The following is a 22,904-nucleotide window of genomic DNA, read 5'->3' as shown; positions in this document are numbered from 1 at the left end:
TGTGGGACCTCCATGTGTATCAAAAGCCACACCGTTACCTTTTTCTGATTGTTTTGTTTGACAGGTTTTGTCCTCCAGAACTCCAGAAACTTCGAAGCAGAGAGTGCTTCCTCAAACTGATGTGCGCTGGATGTCGGAAAGTGGGATAATTGACACTTTCATCCTAATGGGGCCCCAACCCTTTGATACTTTTAAGCAGTATGCACAACTGACAGGTACTGCCTTACAATACAAATGCTGCATTCTACATCCTGAAACTGCTTTAAGTGGCAAGAATAAACATCAAGGTGGCACACCCAGCTTGTGTATGCAAGAGAGAGAGAGTGAGGGAGAGATCTAAGCAGTTAAAGATACAGAACCATTGTAACAGAGTCGGGGGGCGAGAGAGAGAGAAGAGAGGAAAAAATAAATAAAAATAAGCAGCAGTTCACTACCAAGTTCATTGCCCCATCTGTCTGCATCTACCACATCTGTGTCACAACTTCAGTTTCATTGGTAACACTGACAAGCCGCTCACCAAAAAGGAACATCTCCCCACCCCTGTATTTTGTTTCTGTCTCGCCTTTCACATATTGCTCCCAGTGTTGTGCAGGCCCAGATCTGCTTACCTGCAGCAAGGAGGACATAGCACAGGCACCCCAAACTTCGGCCCTCCAGATGTTTTGGACTACAATTCCCATCATCCCTGACCGCTGGTCCTGTTAAGCTAGGGATCATGGGAGTTGTAGGCCAAAACATCTGGAGGGCCGCAGTTTGGGGATGCCTGACATAGCATGCGCCTTCAGGACATAGCCTCTGGCAGGTGGGCAAATAACTGCTCACAAAGCTACATTAGCAGCCCGAAGCACTTTCTCGTTTCAAAGTAAGGAAAAGGATTCTGTGCTACTTTCATTACAATGGCACTCTTCTTGTACACTTTTTATACCTATAGTGCAGCTGAGAAAGTTCAAGCAAAAATTAAAAAAAAAAAACATTTAGCACTTAATCGTGACTTTGGTTTTAATTTGGATGATAGCATTGTTTTCCCTTCCCCCCCTTTTTGCTAGGCACTCAAGCCCTGCCCCCACTGTTCTCCCTTGGCTACCACCAGTGCCGCTGGAATTACGAAGACGAGGACGACGTAGAAGGGGTAGATGCAGGTTTCGATATGCATGACATCCCATATGACGTCATATGGCTCGACATTGAGCACACGGATGGGAAGCGGTACTTCACATGGAATAAGGAGAAGTTTGGCAATCCCGAGAGGATGCAGAAGCAGATACTTATGAAGAAAAAGCGCAAGGTGAGTAACGTAGAGAAAGCAGGGAGGAAAAAATTGTTTGTAGGTCTGCAGCTCTTGTGGCCTCCATGTGCGGTAGGCAGAGCCAGTCCGCCCCTGAGGTGGGGCCAAGCGCTCGCTTCAGACGGTGTAAGTGAAAAAGGCAGTGCTCTGCCCCCCTGACCACTTCCGCTGCTGTGCGGGTGGCGTTCTGGCATGCGGCATTGCTGCTTGTCTGCCCTACCCTATACCCCAGAGATACCAAGCAGTAAGGCTTCCAGGAGTGCTCCAGCTCCTGCCAAGTTCAACAAGAGCGGGGCGGGAAAGGAGACAGAAACTCCCATTTCGCCTCAGGTGGTGAAACAGGGCGGGCTGCCCCTGATCCATTCGCATCCACAATTTTAAAACAAATCCTGTGGCTTGGATCCAAAGTTGCTGTTTCGTGAACAAAAACGTGAGGGGGGGGGCTATGGTATATGGCACAGTTGTGATATGTGTGGTGGGGCAGACCCACTCTCGCCACACTGCCACGTCCCATGCAGGTAAGTAGCAGCAGTGTTTGTAAGGGGGGGACAGCTCTGCGGCTCCACCCCAAACCATTATGGCTCAGAATATTTGTGTCGTCCCCATGCTAAGGTTATTCTACAAGCTGAAATCAAGTGCTTCCAATGGTCCCTTTGCAATGCCTAGGTGCCCCATGAGATAATAATAACTTGTTGGAGCCTTCCACCGGCTCATGCTAAACTTGCTATAGCAAATTAAACAATCAGCAGTTCCGAAATGCCATGAGGAAGTGGGAGCCGGTGCCATCTATCATCAGCTGCCATTTAGGAAGGATTTCCAGAGAAAAAGGGAGGCAGATAAAGACCATCTCAGGGCATTCCCCACTCCTCCCCTCTCCAGATAGGGTAATGTACCTTCAACTGCCCTGTAGGACGGATCCTGGTGACTTTTTAATACGTTGATACTGTCTGTTGCATTTTTAAAAATATGTAATTTAACGTTACCTGTAAGCCACCTCGGAAGGATTTGTATTCTGAAAGACAGGGTGTAAATAATGGTAATCCATACATGATAATATTGTGCCGTCTCTCATGTTGGCAGCTGGTCGTCATTCTGGACCCCCATATTAAAGTTGATCCTCTGTATACCATATACTCACAAGCAAAAGAAAGAGGGTACTTTGTAAAAGACCGTAAAGGCGAAGATTTCGAGGGCGTCTGTTGGCCAGGTAATAAAGCCCCTCCTTTATTTTTACAAATCTGATAACTGACATTTGTGGAAGTTAAATAGAAATAAGTTTTATTCTAGGCATTAATTGTGTGTGTGATGTTGTCTTTCTATTCTCATTTTTCAAATCTGCGTTGAAAACTTAATGTAATATAGATTTCCTTTTTTAAAAGGGTTAAAATGTTTTTCTTATGGTCAGAAGTTTGACAAAAAATTTAAAAATTGACTTCTCCTCACTGACTTTTTTTTTTAAAGCTCCTTAATTTCCTCCTTAATACCTCTAAATTTATTTAAACAGGTATTGCTACCAGGTGTCAGTCAGCTGGACCCAAGAGACCCTATGTCTCTATTTATTGATCATGACAAGGCAATGATGGCAACGGCTTTAACATTCTAAGACTAGGAGCTGCTTCCCCTTCTCGCTCAACTCACCAGCCCTTTGCCCTTCCCCCTCACCTGACAAGGTCCCCTTCATACCTCAACCCCCCTCCCCTATCTACCCACAGCTCACCCAGGCCTCTCCCCTTCTGTCTCAAGCCCAACTCTTTTAAGGGAGGGATCAGGCAGTTCACAGGGCAGCTATGTGAAGGACCTCCCCAACACCACCATTAAACAGCTTGCCTGGGCAGGCGGGCTGTTCCTCATGCTGCATTTGGCATGGTGACACCTTACATTTTTATTATATGTATAAGAAGATATAGACATTTGGCCTGTAAGCATGACCCTCGTCCAACAACAAGACTAACATTGCAGAGTGTGCACAAAGATGCAAAGAGGGTAATATAGTGAACTCTTCCAGTCTCCACCGTTGGAAGTTAAATAGACAAACTACAGGTGATGTTAAATAAAAATAGCATCAGCTTGGTTGGTGGCTGATAGTTATCAGGCTTGCAGCAGGCAAGGATTGGAAATTAAACCCTTTCCTCCTATACTGTGGTTCTGAGGAAATGTATTGTATGAAGCTAGTATTTGCTAGGGTTGCCAGACCCAATAGAGGACAGGACTTCTGTGCCTTTAATTGCCCTGCTCTCTTTTGAGTCTGGACACCTTAAAGAGAAACCAGCAGACCCTTTGTTTAATTTCCAAGCAAAGGGTCTGCTGGTTTCTCTAACGTTTCCAGAGAAACTTGAGAGCAGGGCAATTAAAGGCACAGAAGTCCTGTCCTCTATTGAGTCTGGCAACCCTAGTATTTGCTGGGGGGTGTACGTAAAAACCCTCTTTGTTGTATTTGCTTGGATATTAGAAGGAGATTTTAGCATTGTATTTGTCAACCACAGCATGAAGGCCATATGCTATTTATTTCAATCTTTATAAGCCACCATCCTGAATCAAGTGCTGCAAATGTCACCGTTTCCTCACACTTGCAGGTCTCTCATCTTACCTGGATTTCACCAGTCCTGAAGTCCGAGAATGGTACGCAGACCAATTTGCCTTCAGTGCATATAAGGTTTGTGTTCTTTTCTCATATCCCTGTGTGGCAGGATCCTTGGCAGAAAAACCAAGCTCTTAAAAAGTAAGAAAGAGGGGCTTTCATTTGATGACCGAGGAAGAGAATTGATCCAAAATATACTAAGATAAGCGAAAGGTTTCCATGCAGTCGTTTCTGCATATGACACCAAAGGGACAACTTGGCTCATGCAAGTTCCACTGGAGAACTGTAGTGTCTAACCCAGTGTTTCCCAACCAGTGTGCCTCCAGATGTTTTGGGACTACAACTCCCATCATTCCTGACCACTGGTCTTGCTAGCTAGGGATGATGGGAGTTGTAGTCCCAAAACATCTGGAGGCACACTGGTTGGGAAACACTGGTCTAACCAATTCCAAATCATTTTGTGTTGAACGTGATATGGGAATTTTACCATTTGGGATGCTAAACTGGAAGGAAACTTGCTTGTGTTGTGCATGTTCTTCATTCATTCTGGTCCCAGTTGTCCAGGGGTACCCAAGAAAGAAGAAAAGAACCCTATAAGCATTCTGCTTAGAAACCTCCAAAGAAGCCAGCAGCTGATAAAAAATGTAGGGTTGCTGCTGTCAGAAGCAAATGTCAAAGCAAATATCTGAGATAAACTCATTGTATACGGTGGTGCTGCCGAAACTCAAAATTATGCAGTTTTCAGGTTGAATCTATTAAGAGTTTATAAATGGGTACCAAGACCAGTTCTCATAGATACTTAAGAGATTTAAAAATAACAGAGAAGCTTCATCTGAGCTTTTATCATGGGATTAGGAATTTAACATGCTAATTATATTGCTGATGGGATTAGTTTTCCCACCACTAATTCTAATGGGTAGGTAAAGGTAAAGGGACCCCTGACCATTAGGTCCAGTCATGACTGACTCTGGGGTTGCGGCGCTCATCTTGCTTTATTGGCCGAGGGAACCGGTGTACAGCTTCCAGGTCATGTGGCCAGCTTGACAAAGTCGCTTCTGGCGAACCAGAGCAGCACACGGAACCACTGTTTACCTTCCCGCTGTAACAGTACCTATTTATCTACTTGCACTTTGACGTGCTTTCAAACTGCTAAGTAGGCAGGAGCTGGTACCGAACAGCAGGAGCTCACCCCATTGCGGGGATTTGAGCCGCTGACCTTCTGATCGGCAAGCCCTAGGCTCTGTGGATTAACCCACGGCGCCACCTAATCTTGAAGCCCATAAGAGTCCAATATAAGTTTCTCTGACAACTGCTTTCCTCTCCTTAGAGTAGTCTGCGTTACATTTTTGAGAGCTTTGTAAGCATGTGTATACCTACCCTGTGTATGTGTGTGTGTGTGTGTGTGTGTGTGTCTGTCTGTCTGTCTGTCTGTCTGTCTGTCTGTCTGTCTGTCTGTCTGTCAATTGTGGATTAAACCAACAACTTTGATGTAATTAAAATGTTGATAGGGTTCTTCTGAAATCCTTTTTGCCTGGAATGATATGAATGAGCCCTCAGTCTTCAGAGGGGTAGAGCTAACCATGCAGAAGGATGCTGTCCATTATGGCAAATGGGAACATCGAGAAGTCCATAATCTCTATGGTTTCTACCAGGTATGGCCTTTGCAGGTGAACAGTTTCAATTCCAATCCTCATGCTACTGATTTATGATGATTCATTATCGTTATTGTATATTTTACATTTTAACATACATTTTAACTCTTCTTAATTAAGAATACAGTAACAAAAGCATACCATTAAATGATAGTTACAGTAATTTATCGTGGCTTCAACAAGAAGTATGGCTCATTATTGTCTTTGGTACTTTGCTATTCTAAGACAGTACAAGCCCATTTCCCTTCAAAACAGATCTTTCTTTTCTGTATTCCTTCCATGTTTAAATTCATCTGTTTACTTTTAGAAACAATGCCTCATACTGTCAATAACTCTTCCTTTATGAAGATCGTGCATTTCAAAAACCAGTCTTGCCAGCTCCTGTTCTTTCCTGTACAAGCCACAGGGAGATTGGTTCATGTCAGCCTTCTCTGTTGTCATTTTAAAGCAGGCATCCCCAAACTTCGGCCCTCCAGATGTTTTGGACTACAATTCCCATCATCCCTGACCACTGGTCTTCTTAGCTAGGGATCATGGGAGTTGTAGGCCAAAACATCTGGAGGGCCGCAGTTTGGGGGTGCCTGTTTTAAAGTGTTCTATCTGGCTCTTCCAAGTCCAGAAATGCTGTTCTGTTTTTACTGTTCCTGGCCTTCTCTCTGTAGTAGAGTTATAACAGCTGTGTTAAAGCAGACATGTTTCCTCTGGTGCGTTTCAGCAAATGGCAACTGCAGAAGGACTGATCAGACGAAGCGGAGGGCTGGAGAGGCCTTTTGTTCTCACACGCTCGTTCTTTGCTGGCTCACAAAAGTATGGTAAGCATAGAATAAGGAAGAATGATGAATAACACGACATAGCTCCCCTTTTCAAGCATCATCTTCAAACATCAGTTAAATCCCCCCACAACCATCAAACTCACTGTGTTATTTTGGGCTAGTCACCATCTCAACCTGCCTTATCTCACAGTTCACAGGCTTGTGAAGCTAAAATGGGTGGAAGGGACAAGAGCTCATTGGGGAAAGGGCAGGATGAAAATGTAAGGAATCCTATATAATAAAGTGCAAGTGTCTCTGCGTCCAGTATCCCCTGTGTCCCTGGGTTTGCGCTACTGCGCATGTGCCCCACGGACACAGGGACTTGGACGCACAGAGCCCAATCCCGGCACACTCCCCGTCCCCACGCACTTTCTCGCGCCCTCGAGGGGGGGCGGAATGCGGTTCTCTCTCCCTCAACGGCTTCCCCTCCAATCCGCCGTTCCGCGCCTCGCCTCCCGACTAACGGCGCGAGGGGAAGAGGGAAAGGGACAGTGAGGGATTGTGACGCAAGCGCGCGATGGAGCCGCCGTTCCCCACCGCCACCGCCGTTCCCCACCGCCACCCCATCGCCTCCTGCCACGGCTCAGCACCTTCTGAGGGACGTGGTGGAATTCATTTTATATCTTTGCACAAGGATTTTTGAAATCCCGTCAACAAGTCACTCTATCTTTTTCTGTTGGTTCCCAGGGCCTCAGAAAGAGGTTTTTGCCAGCTCGTGCTATCTGAAACCCCTTTAGCTTGAAATGTGAAGGATTAAATTTGAGACTTCAGACATTCAGAGCATCTGTAATGCTGTGGAGTTGTCATAATATTGAGCTGTTGCCTCTTCTTGTACTGCAAATAAGTTAAAGAAGGAATAAGATAAATAAGGAATATTGTCAACTCAAGAGTCTAATAGTAATAAATACCAACTTAATATTGGGCTGTAGCTTTCAGGCTTTTGCAATAGGTAGATTTTTAAGAAGCCGAGAACCCAGATGGTAACTCACTCATTGATGTTCTGAGAGATTGTGTTATTATGTCAGTGACACATGTATTGAGTGCTGTCATCAAAAAGACATGTGCTGATCAGACTGAAATCAGTCTGTTTGCCAACTTCCTTTTCAGGGGGTGGGGACTGAGCGGAGGACCTGCTGGCCTGATTTTAGGGTGCATGTCCTCTATCCTTGTTCTTAAATCGATAACAGTGTGACAACTGACACCGATCTTGTCACCATGCAGACACCAGAACAGGGATCATATGTGATGTATGCCTGACCTATCACACAATACAGTGGTACCTCAGTTTATGAACACAATTGGTTCCGGAAGTCTGTTCATAAACTGAAGCGTTGATAAACTGAAGCGAATTTTCCCATTGAAAGTAATGGAAAGTGGATTAATCTGTTCCAGACGGGTCCGCGGACAGGGCCGGTGCGTCCATTTAGGCGAACTAGACAGTTGTCTAGAGCGCGTAATGGAGGGGGCGCAAAACCCCCACGCCGACGCCCCTCTCCCACGGCGCTCACGCTCCTCCCGCCTATGGAGGAGCAACCAGCGAGCAGTGGCGGCGGCAGTGCCCGTAGCTGAAGCCTTCAGCTATGGGCGCTGTTGCTGCCGCCGCCCGCTCACTGCAGCTGCCGCTGAGGAGCTCATAGCATCCCCTCCATAGGCGGGAGACGCGCGAGCCAAAATGAGAGCTCAGCGCCCTCCTGCCTATGGATGGGACGCAGGGGCATCAGCGGTGTTGTGCATGCGTCATGACGCATGTGCCGGGGGGCGCCAGAAGGTGATTTTGCCTAGGGCGCAAAAAGCCCTAGCACCGGCCCTGCCCGCGGAGTACTCAACCTGAAGCGTACTTAACCCGAAGCATGGGTGTAATTGGTTCCGGAAGTCTGTTCATAAACTGAAGCGAACTTTCCCATTGAAAGTAGTGGAAAGTGAATTAATCAGTTCCAGATGGGTCCGCGGCGTTCGTAAACCGAAAATTCGTAAACCGAGGTGTTCGTAAGCAGAGGTTCCACTGTATTAGCAAACAGATGATAAGGGTAACATATGGATTTGTACATCTGCACACATATAGCATGAGCCTGCTTAGAAGTAAAACCTATGGATATCTTTTGAACTTAACACCCATTGTCCACAAACACAGCCTGTGAACTTGATATTTCTAGGTGCCGTATGGACTGGAGACAATAAAGCACAATGGCAGTACTTGAAAATCTCCGTTCCAATGTTGCTGACAATCAGTATGGCAGGAATTTCTTTCTGTGGAGGTAAGGGATGTGTTGGATTGCAATCTCCATCTTAACTAAGCAATTGAGCTCATTTCACTTGTGCCTTTTCAAAAGCCTCAATTATTTCTATGAATGAAAGAAGTTTCACTGTATTGTTTTAGATGCCTACTGAAATCATATTTATTTCAACAACAGTATGCAGACACAGAGTTTAGTCTTAGTTTACGCTTTCTTTCTTTTTTGCAATTTTTGCCTGGGTATCATTGATAATTATTTTATACTCCTTAAGGTATACTGCTTACATATTTCTGTTGATTAACTTTTTTCTTCTTAAAAATCTAAATACATTAACTTTCATATGGTGAGTTATAGCTGACCTTAAGAGAGCATCCATCCACAGGGAACATAGGAAACTGCCTTATACTAAGTCAGATCATTGTGCCATCTAGTCAAGTATGGTCTATGATGACAGGCAGAGCCTCCCCGGGGTCTTTCCCTGCCTGATCTGTATATTCCAGGGTACGAACCAGGTGCTTTTTGTTCACAAAAAAAATCACAAACAGCTTCCCAGGTGGGGTAGAACCACCTGTAGCTGCAAACTGGAAATGACATGATGGTGGTAGAACACACACTTTATAGTAATGGTTTGCATACCTGGATAGCTCAGTTGGTTGCAGGTTTGATTCCCATGTGGGACAGCTGCATATTCGTGCATTGCAGGGGGTTGGACCTCCTCTCCCTCCTGCTAAGTGGCAGTGACACATCTTGCAGGAAGCTAATGTTATAGCTCCACCCTACCAGCTGAGCCATGTCTGCAAAGCATGTGCTCTACCACTGAGCATAACGCCCTTTCTCCTGATTTTTGGAATACATGCATATCCAATTTGGGGTCACAGGTTTCCGGTAGTTTTCTTATTCCTCCTTCTCTGAAGTAGTTTCTGTGTTGGGGGGAAATTGCTTTTCTGAAAATACAGCCCAACTGGGGAAGAATCTGGGAAGTTTGCGTTTTCCAACCCTTTCTCAGAAGCCAATTCATACTTTTCTGAAATCCAGCTGATGTGGGCGGATTTATTGGAAATCCAGAACCAGAGCTGCTAGTTCGATGGTATCAGGCTGGAGCCCTACAGCCTTTCTTTAGAGGCCATGCCAATATGAACACCAAGCGTCGTGAGCCCTGGCTGTTTGGTGAGGAGAACACGCAGATCATCAGAAATGCTATCAAGGAGCGCTATTCCCTTCTTCCATATCTCTATGCTCTCTTTTACCGAGCACATACAGTTGCTGAGCCGGTCATGAGGTAAGCTTGGAATTAAAGAGACTAATTTCTGCTTTGTAAGTCGTTATGGAACTACTATAAACCCTAGTGAATCTTAAATGATTAAAATAGCATTTAAATAATACTCAAATTATAAACAGAAAATGGTGACTCTCAGTATCTGATATGAAAACTAGTGTACGTCTTCTAAAAAGTCTTTGCTGCTTCCGCTTTCTTCCTTTACATAGGCCTGTTTGGGTAGAATTCCCCAAGGAACTGGAAACGTTTGGCATCGAAGATGAATATATGCTTGGTAAGTTTAAAGGTTGAAGGAACCTTTTATAAAACATGGCAGTGGTGTAATCTGAAGATGCAACAACTGTGCCAGAAAGGCAACACATAAACTGGAAGGGATGGGGGAGATGTCTCATGTTAGTGGTTAGGATTCACCCAGAAAACTCTGAGGAGATCAGGCTTACAGTTTCAGAATTCCCAGTCTTCCATAGACCAGACATGAGGTTGCTTCGTTCTGCACTCATTGCTTCCAGTCTCCTTGGCTGGCAAAGCTAGTTAAACAGTCACTGGACCTCTCGTGATGGGTATGGAGAGGTGTTCATGAGAATCCTTCCTTGGGACATACCCCATACTTTCAAAAAATAACTACAGAAGAAGAAATGTGAATGCAATGAGTGTTCTGATAATGAGGGAAAATTAATTCTAGCATTTCCATTTTCTGATTAGACCTTCCTATTAATCTTTGCCTCTTATCTTAGGAAAGAATTGAAGTTGTTTTATACTATGTGTTGAATAATTTTTCTCACAGACTCATGTCAATCACTTCTGTCAGCTCAAGGCTATCCTCTATACTGCTGTGGTTAGCAGGCTGGGTTTGGGTAGAAAAGGCCCGTCTTCAAATTTCAGCCCAGTCAGGAAGCCCCCTGGCAAATCACTACCTCAGAAACTACAGGGTTGTTGTGAGGACAAATTAGATAAAATTTGCAAAGCATTTGCATATTCAGATAAGACCTCTTGAATATTCTAAACAAGTTTTTTTAAAAAAATTGGCATAGTCACACCTCTAATAGAAAATAAGGTACTACTTTTCCAAATGCTATACTGAATCCATGGTAGAAATATCTGCAAATGGCTAAATTATGATATAATCCCATAGTAGTATCGCTTTTCTTCTCTGTGTAATTCAGGAAATGCTTTGTTGGTGTATCCAGTCACTGAACCAAAAGTCACTGCGGTCAATGTCTTTTTGCCTGGCCCTCAAGAGGTAATGAAAACTATTATCAATTCCTTTATTTCCCTCCTTTATATACCCTTGTGTTTCTATGGGACTCTCAATCAAAGTTAGGCTACTAGGCATTTCTGCAATAGTACATCTTCCGGGACTACATAAAGCAGCCCTCACCATAATCAAATTTAATCTAAGCAATAGTCTAATAAAAAAGTTGCCTAGCTTCCTCTGAAAGCTTCTGTACAGCATTCAGACAAATAGTTTATCAGCCTTGTTTTTATACTGATTTATATTTTTGCTGTTGTTTGATTGTTACTCAATATGAACTTGCTTTTTGCAACAAAGAGCGAGGCAGGAATGATTTAAATAAAATGTATTTTAAACATTCAGTAGGAGTTGGACCTCAAATTGCAAGGACCTCAATACTCCTTCAGTTGCATCCCTCATGGTGTACCTGCAGTGACCTATGTTTCCAAATGGCTTCTAGACTGTTCTAGGAAGTGCTGCAGCAGGCATTGTCCATATTCAGTCAGTGCCTTGGCTGATATTTGGGTGGATCTTGGCAATCAGTGGGGTAGCTCCTCATGCCCCGCTCCACTAGTTCTCAGATATGCTTGTGGCAACAGCACTGCCTTCTGGCCTCAATTCAAGATGCTGCTTTGCTTTCCTAAAAATTACAGTTCCAAGCCCTTCATGGCCTTGGACATACATTTCATCCAATGCATGAAGTGTAACATAACTCAGCATAACACTTCATGTATCGTGTGAAATGCAGGTTCCATGAAGGCCTTGGAATTGCAGCTGCATACAGTGGTACCTCGGTTTATGAACACAATTGGTTCCGGAAGTCTGTTCATAAACCGAAGCGTTCATAAACTGAAGCAAACTTTCCTATTGAAAGTAATGGAAAGTGGATTAATCTGTTCCAGACGGTCCGCAGAGTACTTAAACTGAAGCGTTCATAAACTGAAGTGAACTTTCCCATTGAAAGTAATGGAAAGTGGATTAATCCGTTCCAGACGGGTCCGCGGAGTACTCAACCTGAAGCGTACTTAACCCGAAGCATGGGTGTAATTGGTTCCAGAAGTCTGTTCAGAAACTGAAGCGTTCATAAACTGAAGTGAACTTTCCCATTGAAAGTAATGGGTTCCAGATGGGTCCGCGGCGTTCGTAAACCGAAAATTCGTAAACCGAGGTGTTCGTAAACCGAGGTTCCACTGTATTGCATATACACACTGCAATTGTACATACACATTGGGCTGTATCTAGCGCTGTGTGAATGGCATTCCACTCATGCAACATGACTTCCTCTGCCCTCCCTTTGTCTCCCCTGAAATCTGCTCCAAAATATCCCCAAACCTTCTGGAGAAAAAACTGAGGTTGCATGGGGGACTGCAAATGAGGCAGAAGAGTTCCATTGCACAAGTGGAAGCCTGTTGCATGAGCAGAATGGGAGCATTGGATATAACCTATTGGTTTTGGTTTCTTTGAGAGGGGATGTAAAAAATCGAGGTTAGGTGGAAATGCCAAAATAAAAATAAAAAATAGGCATTGATGTAAATGCTGGTAATTCACATAACAGACACTGGTACCAGGCTGCTGATGTGTCACCAAGAACAGTGTTGTGAACCACCGCTGTTAAGTATGTTCTCCATGTCTGTACTTTTCTGCATTATATTTCTCATTTGTACAACCCTCCTCCATCTGACCTGACCAAAGGTCCCCATGTGTATTATATATATATATATATATATATATATATATATATATATATATATATATATATACACACACACATACATACATACATATATATCAGGGTAACATTTCATACATCTGATGAAGTAGACTGCAGTCCATGAAAGCTTGTGCTGTAATAAACACCCATTCCCACCACCCTCCTGAGAATCCCCCTCCCCACCCTCACACTATATATAAGAGTCTGGTGACTTCTGTTTCAGTGTATCTGAAGAAGTGTGCATGCACACGAAAGCTCAAACCAATGACAAACTTAGTTGGTCTCTAAGGTGCTACTGGAAGGGGGGAGGGAATTATTTTGTTTCGACTATGCCAGACCAACACGGCTACCTACCTGTAACTGTAATAAATGTGTTAGTCTTTAGGTGTTACTAGATAATTGTTCTTAATACTCTGGTTGTATTATCACTTTCTTGTTGCTTTTACAAGTGTGGATATTGGTGAATTATTGGTTGATTTGATATTCTGTCAGGATTTTATGTCATGACCTCCCTTAAACAAGGTAAGGAGGTAGGATCTAAATTTGTAGAACTCATTCAGGGTTCTTCCTTTTTCCTGTTTATCCTGCTGCAGATCTGGTATGACTTTCGAAAATTTATCCGTCTGGAAGGCCATGGGACAGTGAAGATTCCAGTGACACTGAACAGTGTACGTTTGTGTTTTTATATCACTGATTTGACTAATGGCGGCGGGGGGGGAACTTGCTTCAAGACTTCGGATAGGGTTGTATATGCACCCAACACAGACAAGAATTATGTTTGAATCTACAAGGTTAAGAAGGTACTATGAGGAAAGAATTTTAATGCAAGAATGTATAGTAATGTAGTTTTTAATACAAGAATAGGCCCAAAGGCTTATCCTATTCTGTTGAAGGCTTTGAATATACTCACACCTTAAATTACAGCATTTATCGAGAAATATATACATATAAAAGCATACAGACATCCAGTACAATGGAACCTTGGTTCTCGAATGGCTTAGTTGACGAACAGATTGGCTCCCAAACACCAAAAACCCAGAAGTAAGTGTTCCGGTTTTCAAACATTTTTCGTCCGACTCAGCTTCCGCTTGAGTGCAAGAAGCTCCTGCAGCCAATCAGAGCCACACCTTGGTTTTCAAATGATTTTGGGAGTCAAACAGAAGATACAGAAGGTTTGGGAGTCGAGAACCAAGGTATCACTGTAATTCTATTTACAGTATTATTCATCAGAACATGATTGTATTCATTGGCATCCATGAAATAAAAGAATAAACAATGAAATAAAATAATAAACTTCAAATCATTCACAAATGGTACCGTGTTGCAGTTTCACATGAGGCTATAGAAAAACAGTGTATATGTACAAATAGTCTGATTTTAGCAAATTTCGAATGTATAAGTAACTATGAAATTTTATTTTCCTTTCAGAGGCTACAAAATCTGTCATATTAAATATATAATATCTGTAATCTCCTATATGTATCCACTTCCATTGTTTTACTCCCATATAAGGGTGTAGGATGCAACCCAAGTCAGTTGTGCTGTCACTAAGACTGAAATCCTATGCATGTTTACTCAGAAGTAAGCCCTATTAAGTTTAATCATATGTAAACAGTTACTCCCTGAAATATAAGACACCTATGCAATTGGGATTGGTTAATTGCTCCAGAAAAGAAAGGTACTGTACACAGGAGCAGGCTTGTGGAATCTGTCTTGTTGTCTGCAATCCTTCATACCAAAGAAACTTACTATATTTAAATTTTTTCTGTCCTTTCCTGTTTGCAGATTCCTGTAATGCAGCGTGGGGGAACTGTTATACCATTAAAAACATCTGTAGGAAAATCTACAGAACTGATGGTAGATGTTCCATATGAACTGCGTGTTGCCTTAGATACAAAGGTACTGTGAAATTATATTTTACACACTTACTTTGTATATTTTGCTGGATTTTTTAAAAGTGTATGTACCCATTGGAAATTTCCAGCCCTGTACCTGTTCTGATCCTCCATTTTGTCATCATTGTGCCCTTGGTTCCTGTTTTCCCTCTGTAAGCAGCCATGCCTTTTCTCCTACCCACACCAAGATAATGTCAAATTTCATTCTCTCAAAATTAATTTAAATTTGTGCAGATTTAAACACGAACCCGACAAACTGCTTTCAGTAAAATCTACTTGTGTATGGTTACTACAGTCAAACCTCAGTTCCTGAATGCCTCCGTTATCCCTCGTTTCGGCTCCCGAATGCCGAAAACCTGGAAGTAAGTGTTCCGGTTTTTGGAAGCCGAATGTCCAACATGGCTTCCGCTTGGGTGCAAAAGCTCTTGCAGCCAATCAGAAGCCGCGCCTCAGTTGTCAAACATTTCGGAAGCTGAACAGGCTTCTGGAACGGATTACATTTGACAACCGAGGTCTGACTGTTTGTGACATATTTCTGTTTCTTTTCAAGAGCCAATTTTGAGGGAGGGCAGGGGGAGGGGAAAAAGTCCCTTTACCCAAGCGGAAGTCCTTGCACACGGCTTCTGCTGATAGGACTCATTTATTATCTGTCTCTAGTCTGAATGTCTAGATTGGCCTTAAGATCTTCAGCAGTGTTTTGAACCATTCAAAAATCAACACATGGCAGTTAGTAGGAGTAACCCTGTACAGCTTTGTTAGCTGTTTGACATTTTTTCTTGCTGTGTAGGAGTCTGCAGTGGGTGAGCTTTATCTGGATGATGGCCATTCGTTCCAGTATCTCCACGAGAAGAAGTTCCTGCTCAGGAAGTTCACCTTCCACAAGAATGTCTTCTCATCTAGGTAATGTGCACTGAAAAAGCAGAGGCAGAAGGTGGTGTTAAGAATCCTAGGCCGGTAGCTTAATAATGAGAAATACTTTAATAACTACACTGTGGGCTGGGCAAAATACATTTTGTCCACCGCTCACAACATAGTGAAATGTTACATAAAGTGACTGACAGTTGCTCTGGCATGGTCCAGGTGTAATGAACATAGCAGGAATTTACAGTATTTAGGGGGTGTAAGGGGAAGACAGTATAGAGAACCTCCCCCTTGCATCAGGAGTAGCTCCTCCCCAAGCAGCGATGGAAGTGTGGGCTCTGAAGAGGCTAGTCAGGCAGGAAGCGGAGGGAGAGTGCCTGGTCTCTGGCAGCATGGGAGAGCCCCGGCTACACAGGAGGGAAGAGAGAGAGACAGAAAGGGGGGAAAGGGAAAGCACGGAGCGTAGACCTTTTCCCCTGGTTCCGGAATTACGGAGGAGGAAAAAGGGGAGGAGATTCACTGTCCCGAGGCTATTATGTTGGGAGAAGTCACGCAGGGGGGCAGTGCCGGATTCTGGATCAGAATGAGCAGACATGTTTCCAACATCCCGTTACACTGTAAATAGAGTGCACCAATAAAGACTGTTAAAAGACAAGCATGTGGAAAGTCGTTACTCTGGAGTAGTCGCAACAACCCCTGACAGGGGGAAATAAAATGACTGGCAGTCAAATTAGTGCAAAGAAGGAGCAGCAAATCCTACAGGACTGGATAGTAAGAAACACAGGAGAATTTTGCTTTGCTGATGTCTGTAGCCATAAGGGGTGTAAAAGCCTTCCCCAATCTGGTGCCTTCCAGATGTTGCAGACTACAACTCCTAGCAGTACTGGCAGTGGTTGATGGGAGTTATAGTTCGAAACATCAGGTGGGCTTCAGATGGTGGAAGGATCTTGGGGTCCCAAATTTCAGCAGCACTCAGTACAATGCCAAAATTCAGCGCCCCTTCTCCTCTCTCGCTCCATTCTAAATCATAGTTGCAGCATCCACGGAGGCGACTCCAAATTGGTCGTGCCCCCCTAAATCCACTCCTGTGTAGAGTGAATGGTTCATCCTGTTATGATTCTGACTATGTCACACCATTTCCAGCAAGGGTCCTTTTGGGAGGGGCAGAGTATAAAGAGGCTTAACTTATTTAATTAAAGTATTTGTTTAAAATACAGACTGCTTTTAGGGGTCAAAACCTTCACAATATAGCTACCTTTTCCCAAGTACTCCTCACGTATCCATAGATTTTCAAAACACACTTAAAAAAAAATATAAACTGCTATTTTTATTATTGACAAGGCAGTATGCTAAAGAAGAAAACATACATAGTACACACATAAGACATAGCCATTTTGTCATATACCCTAGATTCTGATTCTGTCTTTTGATTCTCACAGGTGTGCAGATGAAAACGGGCAATTTCATACAAAGTGTGTAGTTGAGCAGATATTGATCTTGGGAATCAAAAAACAACCATCTTCTGTGACAGCTAGCATTCATGGTAAGAGACAGAAATCATAAAGTTGCTTCTTAGGATTCTTCCATTCTAGAGTCCTTCAGTGCAGTTGAGGCACTGGTTTTCCTGCTGCACAGAGACCTATCAGTGGACATCTCTGTGCAGAAGGAAGTCCCCTTGCTTCCTCTCACTCCCCCATCTCCTGAGCTGCTGGAGATTTTGTGGAAGGTTTGGAAAAACACCTGAAGAGGTTCATAACTGAGTTGATTTCCCGACCCCCTTTCAGCCATGCAATCAGATCCTGAGGTGTTTTGAGCTGAAGTTGGAGAAGAGGAATTATCTGAAAGCACACGCTTCATTCGGAGCACTAATCATTCCCAGTTTGTTTTCATTATTCCAGGACTTGAGCAATGCTACTCTGTGAGAATTGTTACGATCAAATAAAGCACAGTTTAATCCTGTAAGCTAACTAGGGGAGGGCAGTGGAGAGGGGCACACAAAAATACTCAGGAATTGCAGCAGAATAGCAAAGAATATGGTGAGTGGAATAACAAAAAATGTGTGGACTCTCACACGCCTAAGATGCACACAGAAAATTGGATCTGGATGACCTATTTGCAAGCTAATGTCCCATCTTGACACAGCTCCAGTGATATGATCTGAAGGCTCATCCACACACTTGATTGTCCCTTGCCTAGAAAGCAGTTTTGTGTTTGTCTCACAGCTTTCCCCACTCTTTATGGCTGATTCAGAACAAATGGCAATCTGCAGAAAACCCAGCTGCGATTTGGTCTGATTCAGCAGTAAAGAGTGCGTTTTCCAGGAGAAAGCAGCAGGGCGAATGGAGGTTTAGACAAGCTCTTATTCTAAGGGTTGTTTGGTGTACAGAAGTTTGCTTCAGAGAGGCAGGGGTAAACTAGGGTTGTGCTCTGATCAGCCTTATGAGCTTTATATGTGTCTTTCTTCAGTAGATTTTTAAACTGAACATAATGTGTGTGTTTTTAATTCTGTTGACATTCAGATGGGAAAGACCAAGCAGTGACTTTCACATATGACGCCAAGATCTCTGTGTTGACCCTTCAGAAGCTTTCACTAAATGTTGGCATTGACTGGGTGCTTCATATCAAGTGAAACAGCAGAACCAGAGAATTGGAAGGAGAGCCGAACAATAATGGTTGAGGGTGACTCAGCTCACTCTTTTGAAATGGACAAAACATAGTTATATTTAATTAATTGAATTATGACATTCTGATACTATTTACAACAACTTTTATGTGAAGACAGCTGGCTTCCAGGACAATTGAGGATTTGTGCCTCAGAGCCATGCAACAATATCTGGAATAAGTGATGCTTTCTTGCTTCTATTCACTGTTTTTTAATAATAAATTCCTTCCAGTAGCACCTTAGAGACCAACTGAGTTTGTCATAGGTATGAGCTTTCGTGTGCATGCACACTTCTTCAGATACTTCAGTGTGCATGCACACGAAAGCTCATACCTATGACAAACTTAGTTGGTCTCTAAGGTGCTACTGGAAGGAATTATTATTATTAATTATTATTATTATTATTATTATTATTATTATTTTGTTTTGACTACGTCAAACCAACACGGCTACCTACCTGTAACTTTTATAATCCATATTCACTTCCTACAGAGACTTCCTTTTCCATAGAAGAATGTCCAGTTTTCTTACTTGCGAAAAAATGAAATCTTGGGCGAACATTCATCAGCTAACATAGTTCATATAGCCTGTATCATTGTGGACACCGTGCTTCTGTTGCAAGAACAAACCAAACAAGTATCAGGATGAATTTGGAGTGATTGAGATATGACAGAGAGGTCCCCAATGGATCTTTTAAGCATTTGGCTGGTTCAAACTTTCCTTTCCTCAGCACTTCAGCCAGATCAAAACACAAAGCTTCGCAGTTTGGCTCATTTTATGGTATACAACTAAACAAAATGCAACCTTCTTGTGTTATCCCATATTTTAAGTGTTGTCGCATATTTTAGAATGATTCATAGATATTGCAGAACATATCAGAGTACAGTAATGGATTCCATAAAAAGTAAGTGTGAGCATTAATAAAAATGCCTGAAATCCAGATTAAGGCAAATCTTAATTGGGCCAACCAATATATTACAGAATAGTGTGCAAGATATCAAATTCTAGACAACTTGCAGGCAGAGCATTATTCCTTGAGGGAATATTCCTACAACTCTTGGGTAAAGTTATCCAGTTTGACTTCTATTGACTTTCTGCCTAGCGCACCACCTAAAAGTAACTTGAATACCCAGTTCCTCTTGATTCTTATCAAGGAAACTTGTATGTTTCACTTAAGGGTGGAGACCAGACCTGGGTAGAAGCCAATTTTTACGTTTGCAGAGGTGGGGAATCAGCCATTGTTACGCGAAGTTATTGTTCCCGCCAGGCCTTGGTTCAACCTGATAACTTGCATAGTAGCTTCATTTTAACATCTGCTGCTTCCTCCTCCATTCCAGCTTAAGAATGTGACCAGATACAGATTCCATGGCTTCAACAACAACGAAAATAACAGTTTTTAATCTCACAAACTGCTCGGTGTCATAAGCAGGTGCCTCACTTACACTCAAGATTTCTGTTTTGTAATAGGTCTTTAATAATAAAAGGAAATAAAGAATCTCTCTTACTTCTCCTGCTGCCTTTTATTCACTGCCTTCTAGTGCTGAGCATGCAATGCCTCTCAAAGAAGGGGAGGCAGTGTCTTGTCCAAGGTTTTTCTATCTAGAAATAAGTTAGTTGCATTCACAAGCAAGCAGATCCTGAAGTGTGGTTAGATGTGCAGCAACACATTTGAAAGACATTTTCCTGCTGTGTCTTAGCACATAGTTCCACCTGCTGCTGAACTTTCCCCCTTTCTGTCTGGCAGAGCCAAGATTTGTTGAACAAATTGCTATCACTGCATTTTAAGATGCTGTGAATGTAAATTGATCCACACAAGCCTGCTTTCCAAGGGATGTAAGGGCTCTTGCACACTTATTCCATAGTACTGTTCTGAGGACAGTGTGTATTCTGGTCACAGGGCGTAGTCTTGAGGGAATTTTATGCAGGCACTTTCTGAAGCTAAGCAAGTTGGAATCTGGGCAGCATGTATACTGCCTGGAGCTTCATGGTAGAAGAAAGACTCAATATAAATGTGCTTATATTTCTGCATTTCTCTGTGGCTTGGAGATAACCTTGCTGTATCTAGTATTTGAGCTCTTATGGTTGTAAAAGTATGTGTTCAGAAATGGACGGGTAATGCATGCTGAAGACTCAGAGTTTAACACTACAATCCTATACATTCAACAGTAAGCCATTCAGTGGGGTTTACAACTGGGTAAGTGTGTTTGTAGGACTGTAGCCTATACTAAATCCAAATACTCTTAGCTTAGTTTGTTGTTTGATATATAACAGGGATGTAGAATCTTGAGTCCTTCAGATGTTGTAAGACTCCCACCAGCATGTCCAGATGTTTTGGCCTACAACTCCCATGATCCCTAGCTAACAGGACCAGAGGTCAGGGTAGATGGGAAATGTAGTCCAAAACATCTGGAGGGCCGAAGTTTGGGGATGCCTGGCCTACAGTCAGGGATGATGACAGCAGTAGTTCAACCATGTCTGGAGAGCTACAGGTCTGAACCCCCCCCCAAAAAAGGAGAATAGCTGATAGCCATTCCATGTAACCATGGTAGCTAAGCAAAACTAATGTGTTGATGGCCCATCGCAGTCATGTCCTTCCAGAGTCATCTGATCGATCAGAATTTGATATAATGCTTGACACCTAAAGGTACTAACTGAGAAGACATTGGCAGGGGTGAAGGGAACTATATACTGTATACAGCATGAGAAGTGATGTCTTTCTCAAACTATTTCAACTGTCTTAAACTCTACTGCCCATCTTCAGCCTGAATGTACAAATTTGCCAGTCACTGAACTTAGAAATACTTTAAAACTGTTTAAATGTTGTTACATAGTATTATTACTGTTGTCTTCTTCAGCTCAACTCTGCAATTTCTTTCTTTTGACAATTAGAAGCTGCTGAGACCAACAGAAACCTATAGCAGTTTATAAATATAAGCATAAGATAGAGGCCAAGGTTGTTTTGTGACAAACAAGGCACAGTTATCAAAGCTTCCCTAACTTGTAGAGGATGTGGCTCTAGTTCCAGTGGCCCAAATCATTGCTGTAAAAGTCAATCTCAAAGATTGGGTGGCTTGGCTTTGTTCAGCTTCCTTCAGATACACATCATAGCAGCCGATGCCAAATAACTAAGGTAGTAACTTTTATGGGGCAAACTTGTTAGAATCCATGTGTTTCTTGACCAGTGGCAAAGGATTCTATGTAACTCAAAAGCTTGCCTGCTGATAAATCAACCAAGGTTAGTCTGTCGAAGCTAAAGTTAGTTTTACTTGTTGTGTTTTGTGTAGTAGATTAAGCCTATGTATTTTTAACTGGAAGCAAGTTCCACTTGGGACTTAACCCCCAAGAAAAAGCACATACGTTTTGGAGCCTGACATCACAACACTGGTCAGTTACGCCAAAGGCTATCTAGTCCAACATCCTGTTCTCACAGTGGCCAACCAAATGTCTATAGGAAGCTGTCAAGCAAGAGCTTAGCATAACAACAGCCACCCCACCTGTGGCTCCCAGCAACTGGTTTTCTGCCTCCAACAGTTGTCTGTGCCCAACTGTAGTGGTCGCAATTGGTTATCATTCTTACTCATGTTCAGAACATTGCATTGAGGCAGCGCCAAGTGTTCCACAGAAAAATGCTGGCTGGGATTTCATAGCAGTACTCCAGCTGGTTTGTTTAAAAATAGTTTTTATGACTATCTTGATACAGAGGATTCCTTCAATATGAGGCCAGCTTATGAGAGCCCAATGCTTCAGGCTCTCTTTCTCTCCCAATGGCAGCACTGGTAGAGAAATAAACCAAAAGAATAAAAGTAGGCAGGTGTTTTTCACCGTTTGCGGCATTCTGCCATTGGTGTTGGTGGTGTTGGAATGCTGCTGTAACCTGAATAACTTGAGTATTTGCATAGCAGTGAGCTCACCAAGGTTAATTTGCTTCTAGTATTTCCCCTGGCCACAGCTGCCAGAAGATAGTTTGCATGTGCCTCACACTATCAGAGGTAAACAGAACCTGGATATAAAATATGAACACAATAGAATGTTTAAAATAAAGTGATTGCAGATCGTAGCTTGCCATTTTTCATTCCTTATTCCTTAGGAGTGGAAAGAGGCTTACCCTTTGACAACCCGAGTCTGCCCCCTAACCAAAATTAAAATGAGGAATAAGGCAACAGGGCATTGAGTGGAGCAGCCTATCCTTAGCCAGCTGCTGTGAGGAGATCTTGGAGAGCAGCTGGTGCTCTTTCAGATTCTTCTCCTTAATCTGTTTTGAGAGGAATGAGGAGAGGAGGGTCAGTATAGTACTGTTAAAAGCACTGAGATTAATAAATTAGCAGGCATGGCATTGTAAAGTCTGGATATTATTCTTCAGAATGCTTTCCAGTTGAGTGCTACCTGCAGATTAGTTCACAAAGATTAAATTGTTGCACATGTTCCTCAATAGATAGATTTACTTTCTCTTCATTCCTGTTTTCTATCTTAGCAAAGGTGATTAAATTATGTTGTTGTGCTAGGTAAGACACCAATAGATGGAAAACTTAGCAGCTTTACCCAGCAGCTGAAGGAAATATTCCCTCAGAGAATAAAATAGAATTTGAATACATTAACATCAGCTCTCAGGACTTAAGTACTCAACTGGCTGGTGCCTCTGCATGATAGTCCTTTGAATTCTAGTTTTCTAAGTTGCTTCTAAATATGTAGAAACATGGTTTATATGAT

General features: G+C 42.8%; 1 protein-coding gene across 4 annotated transcripts in view; it reads left to right on the top strand.

The window, feature by feature from the left end:
* GANC (glucosidase alpha, neutral C) overlaps nt 1-19,701 on the top strand; it is a 29,651-nt gene extending 9,950 nt beyond the window's left edge. For all 4 annotated transcript variants that reach the window (XM_035112211.3, XM_088670269.1, XM_035112203.3 and 1 more), the window contains exons 10-24: nt 65-215; nt 1,047-1,285; nt 2,366-2,492; nt 3,859-3,938; nt 5,372-5,515; nt 6,231-6,327; nt 8,481-8,582; nt 9,597-9,840; nt 10,047-10,111; nt 11,001-11,077; nt 13,373-13,447; nt 14,565-14,678; nt 15,462-15,574; nt 16,975-17,078; nt 18,055-19,701. In XM_035112211.3, the coding sequence (XP_034968102.3) occupies nt 65-215; nt 1,047-1,285; nt 2,366-2,492; nt 3,859-3,938; nt 5,372-5,515; nt 6,231-6,327; nt 8,481-8,582; nt 9,597-9,840; nt 10,047-10,111; nt 11,001-11,077; nt 13,373-13,447; nt 14,565-14,678; nt 15,462-15,574; nt 16,975-17,078; nt 18,055-18,164 (1,842 nt within the window). In that variant the 3' untranslated portion in view covers nt 18,165-19,701. The remainder of the gene's footprint in view (nt 1-64; nt 216-1,046; nt 1,286-2,365; nt 2,493-3,858; nt 3,939-5,371; nt 5,516-6,230; nt 6,328-8,480; nt 8,583-9,596; nt 9,841-10,046; nt 10,112-11,000; nt 11,078-13,372; nt 13,448-14,564; nt 14,679-15,461; nt 15,575-16,974; nt 17,079-18,054) is intronic.
* Nucleotides 19,702-22,904: the final 3,203 nt, after the last annotated feature.

This window comes from Zootoca vivipara, chromosome 1 (assembly GCF_965207765.1).
Source record: "Zootoca vivipara chromosome 1, rZooViv2.hap1.1, whole genome shotgun sequence".
Classification (NCBI taxonomy): Eukaryota; Metazoa; Chordata; class Lepidosauria; order Squamata; family Lacertidae; genus Zootoca; species Zootoca vivipara.
Note: the sequence above shows the minus strand (reverse complement) of the source record. Positions and strands in the feature narration are given on the sequence as shown.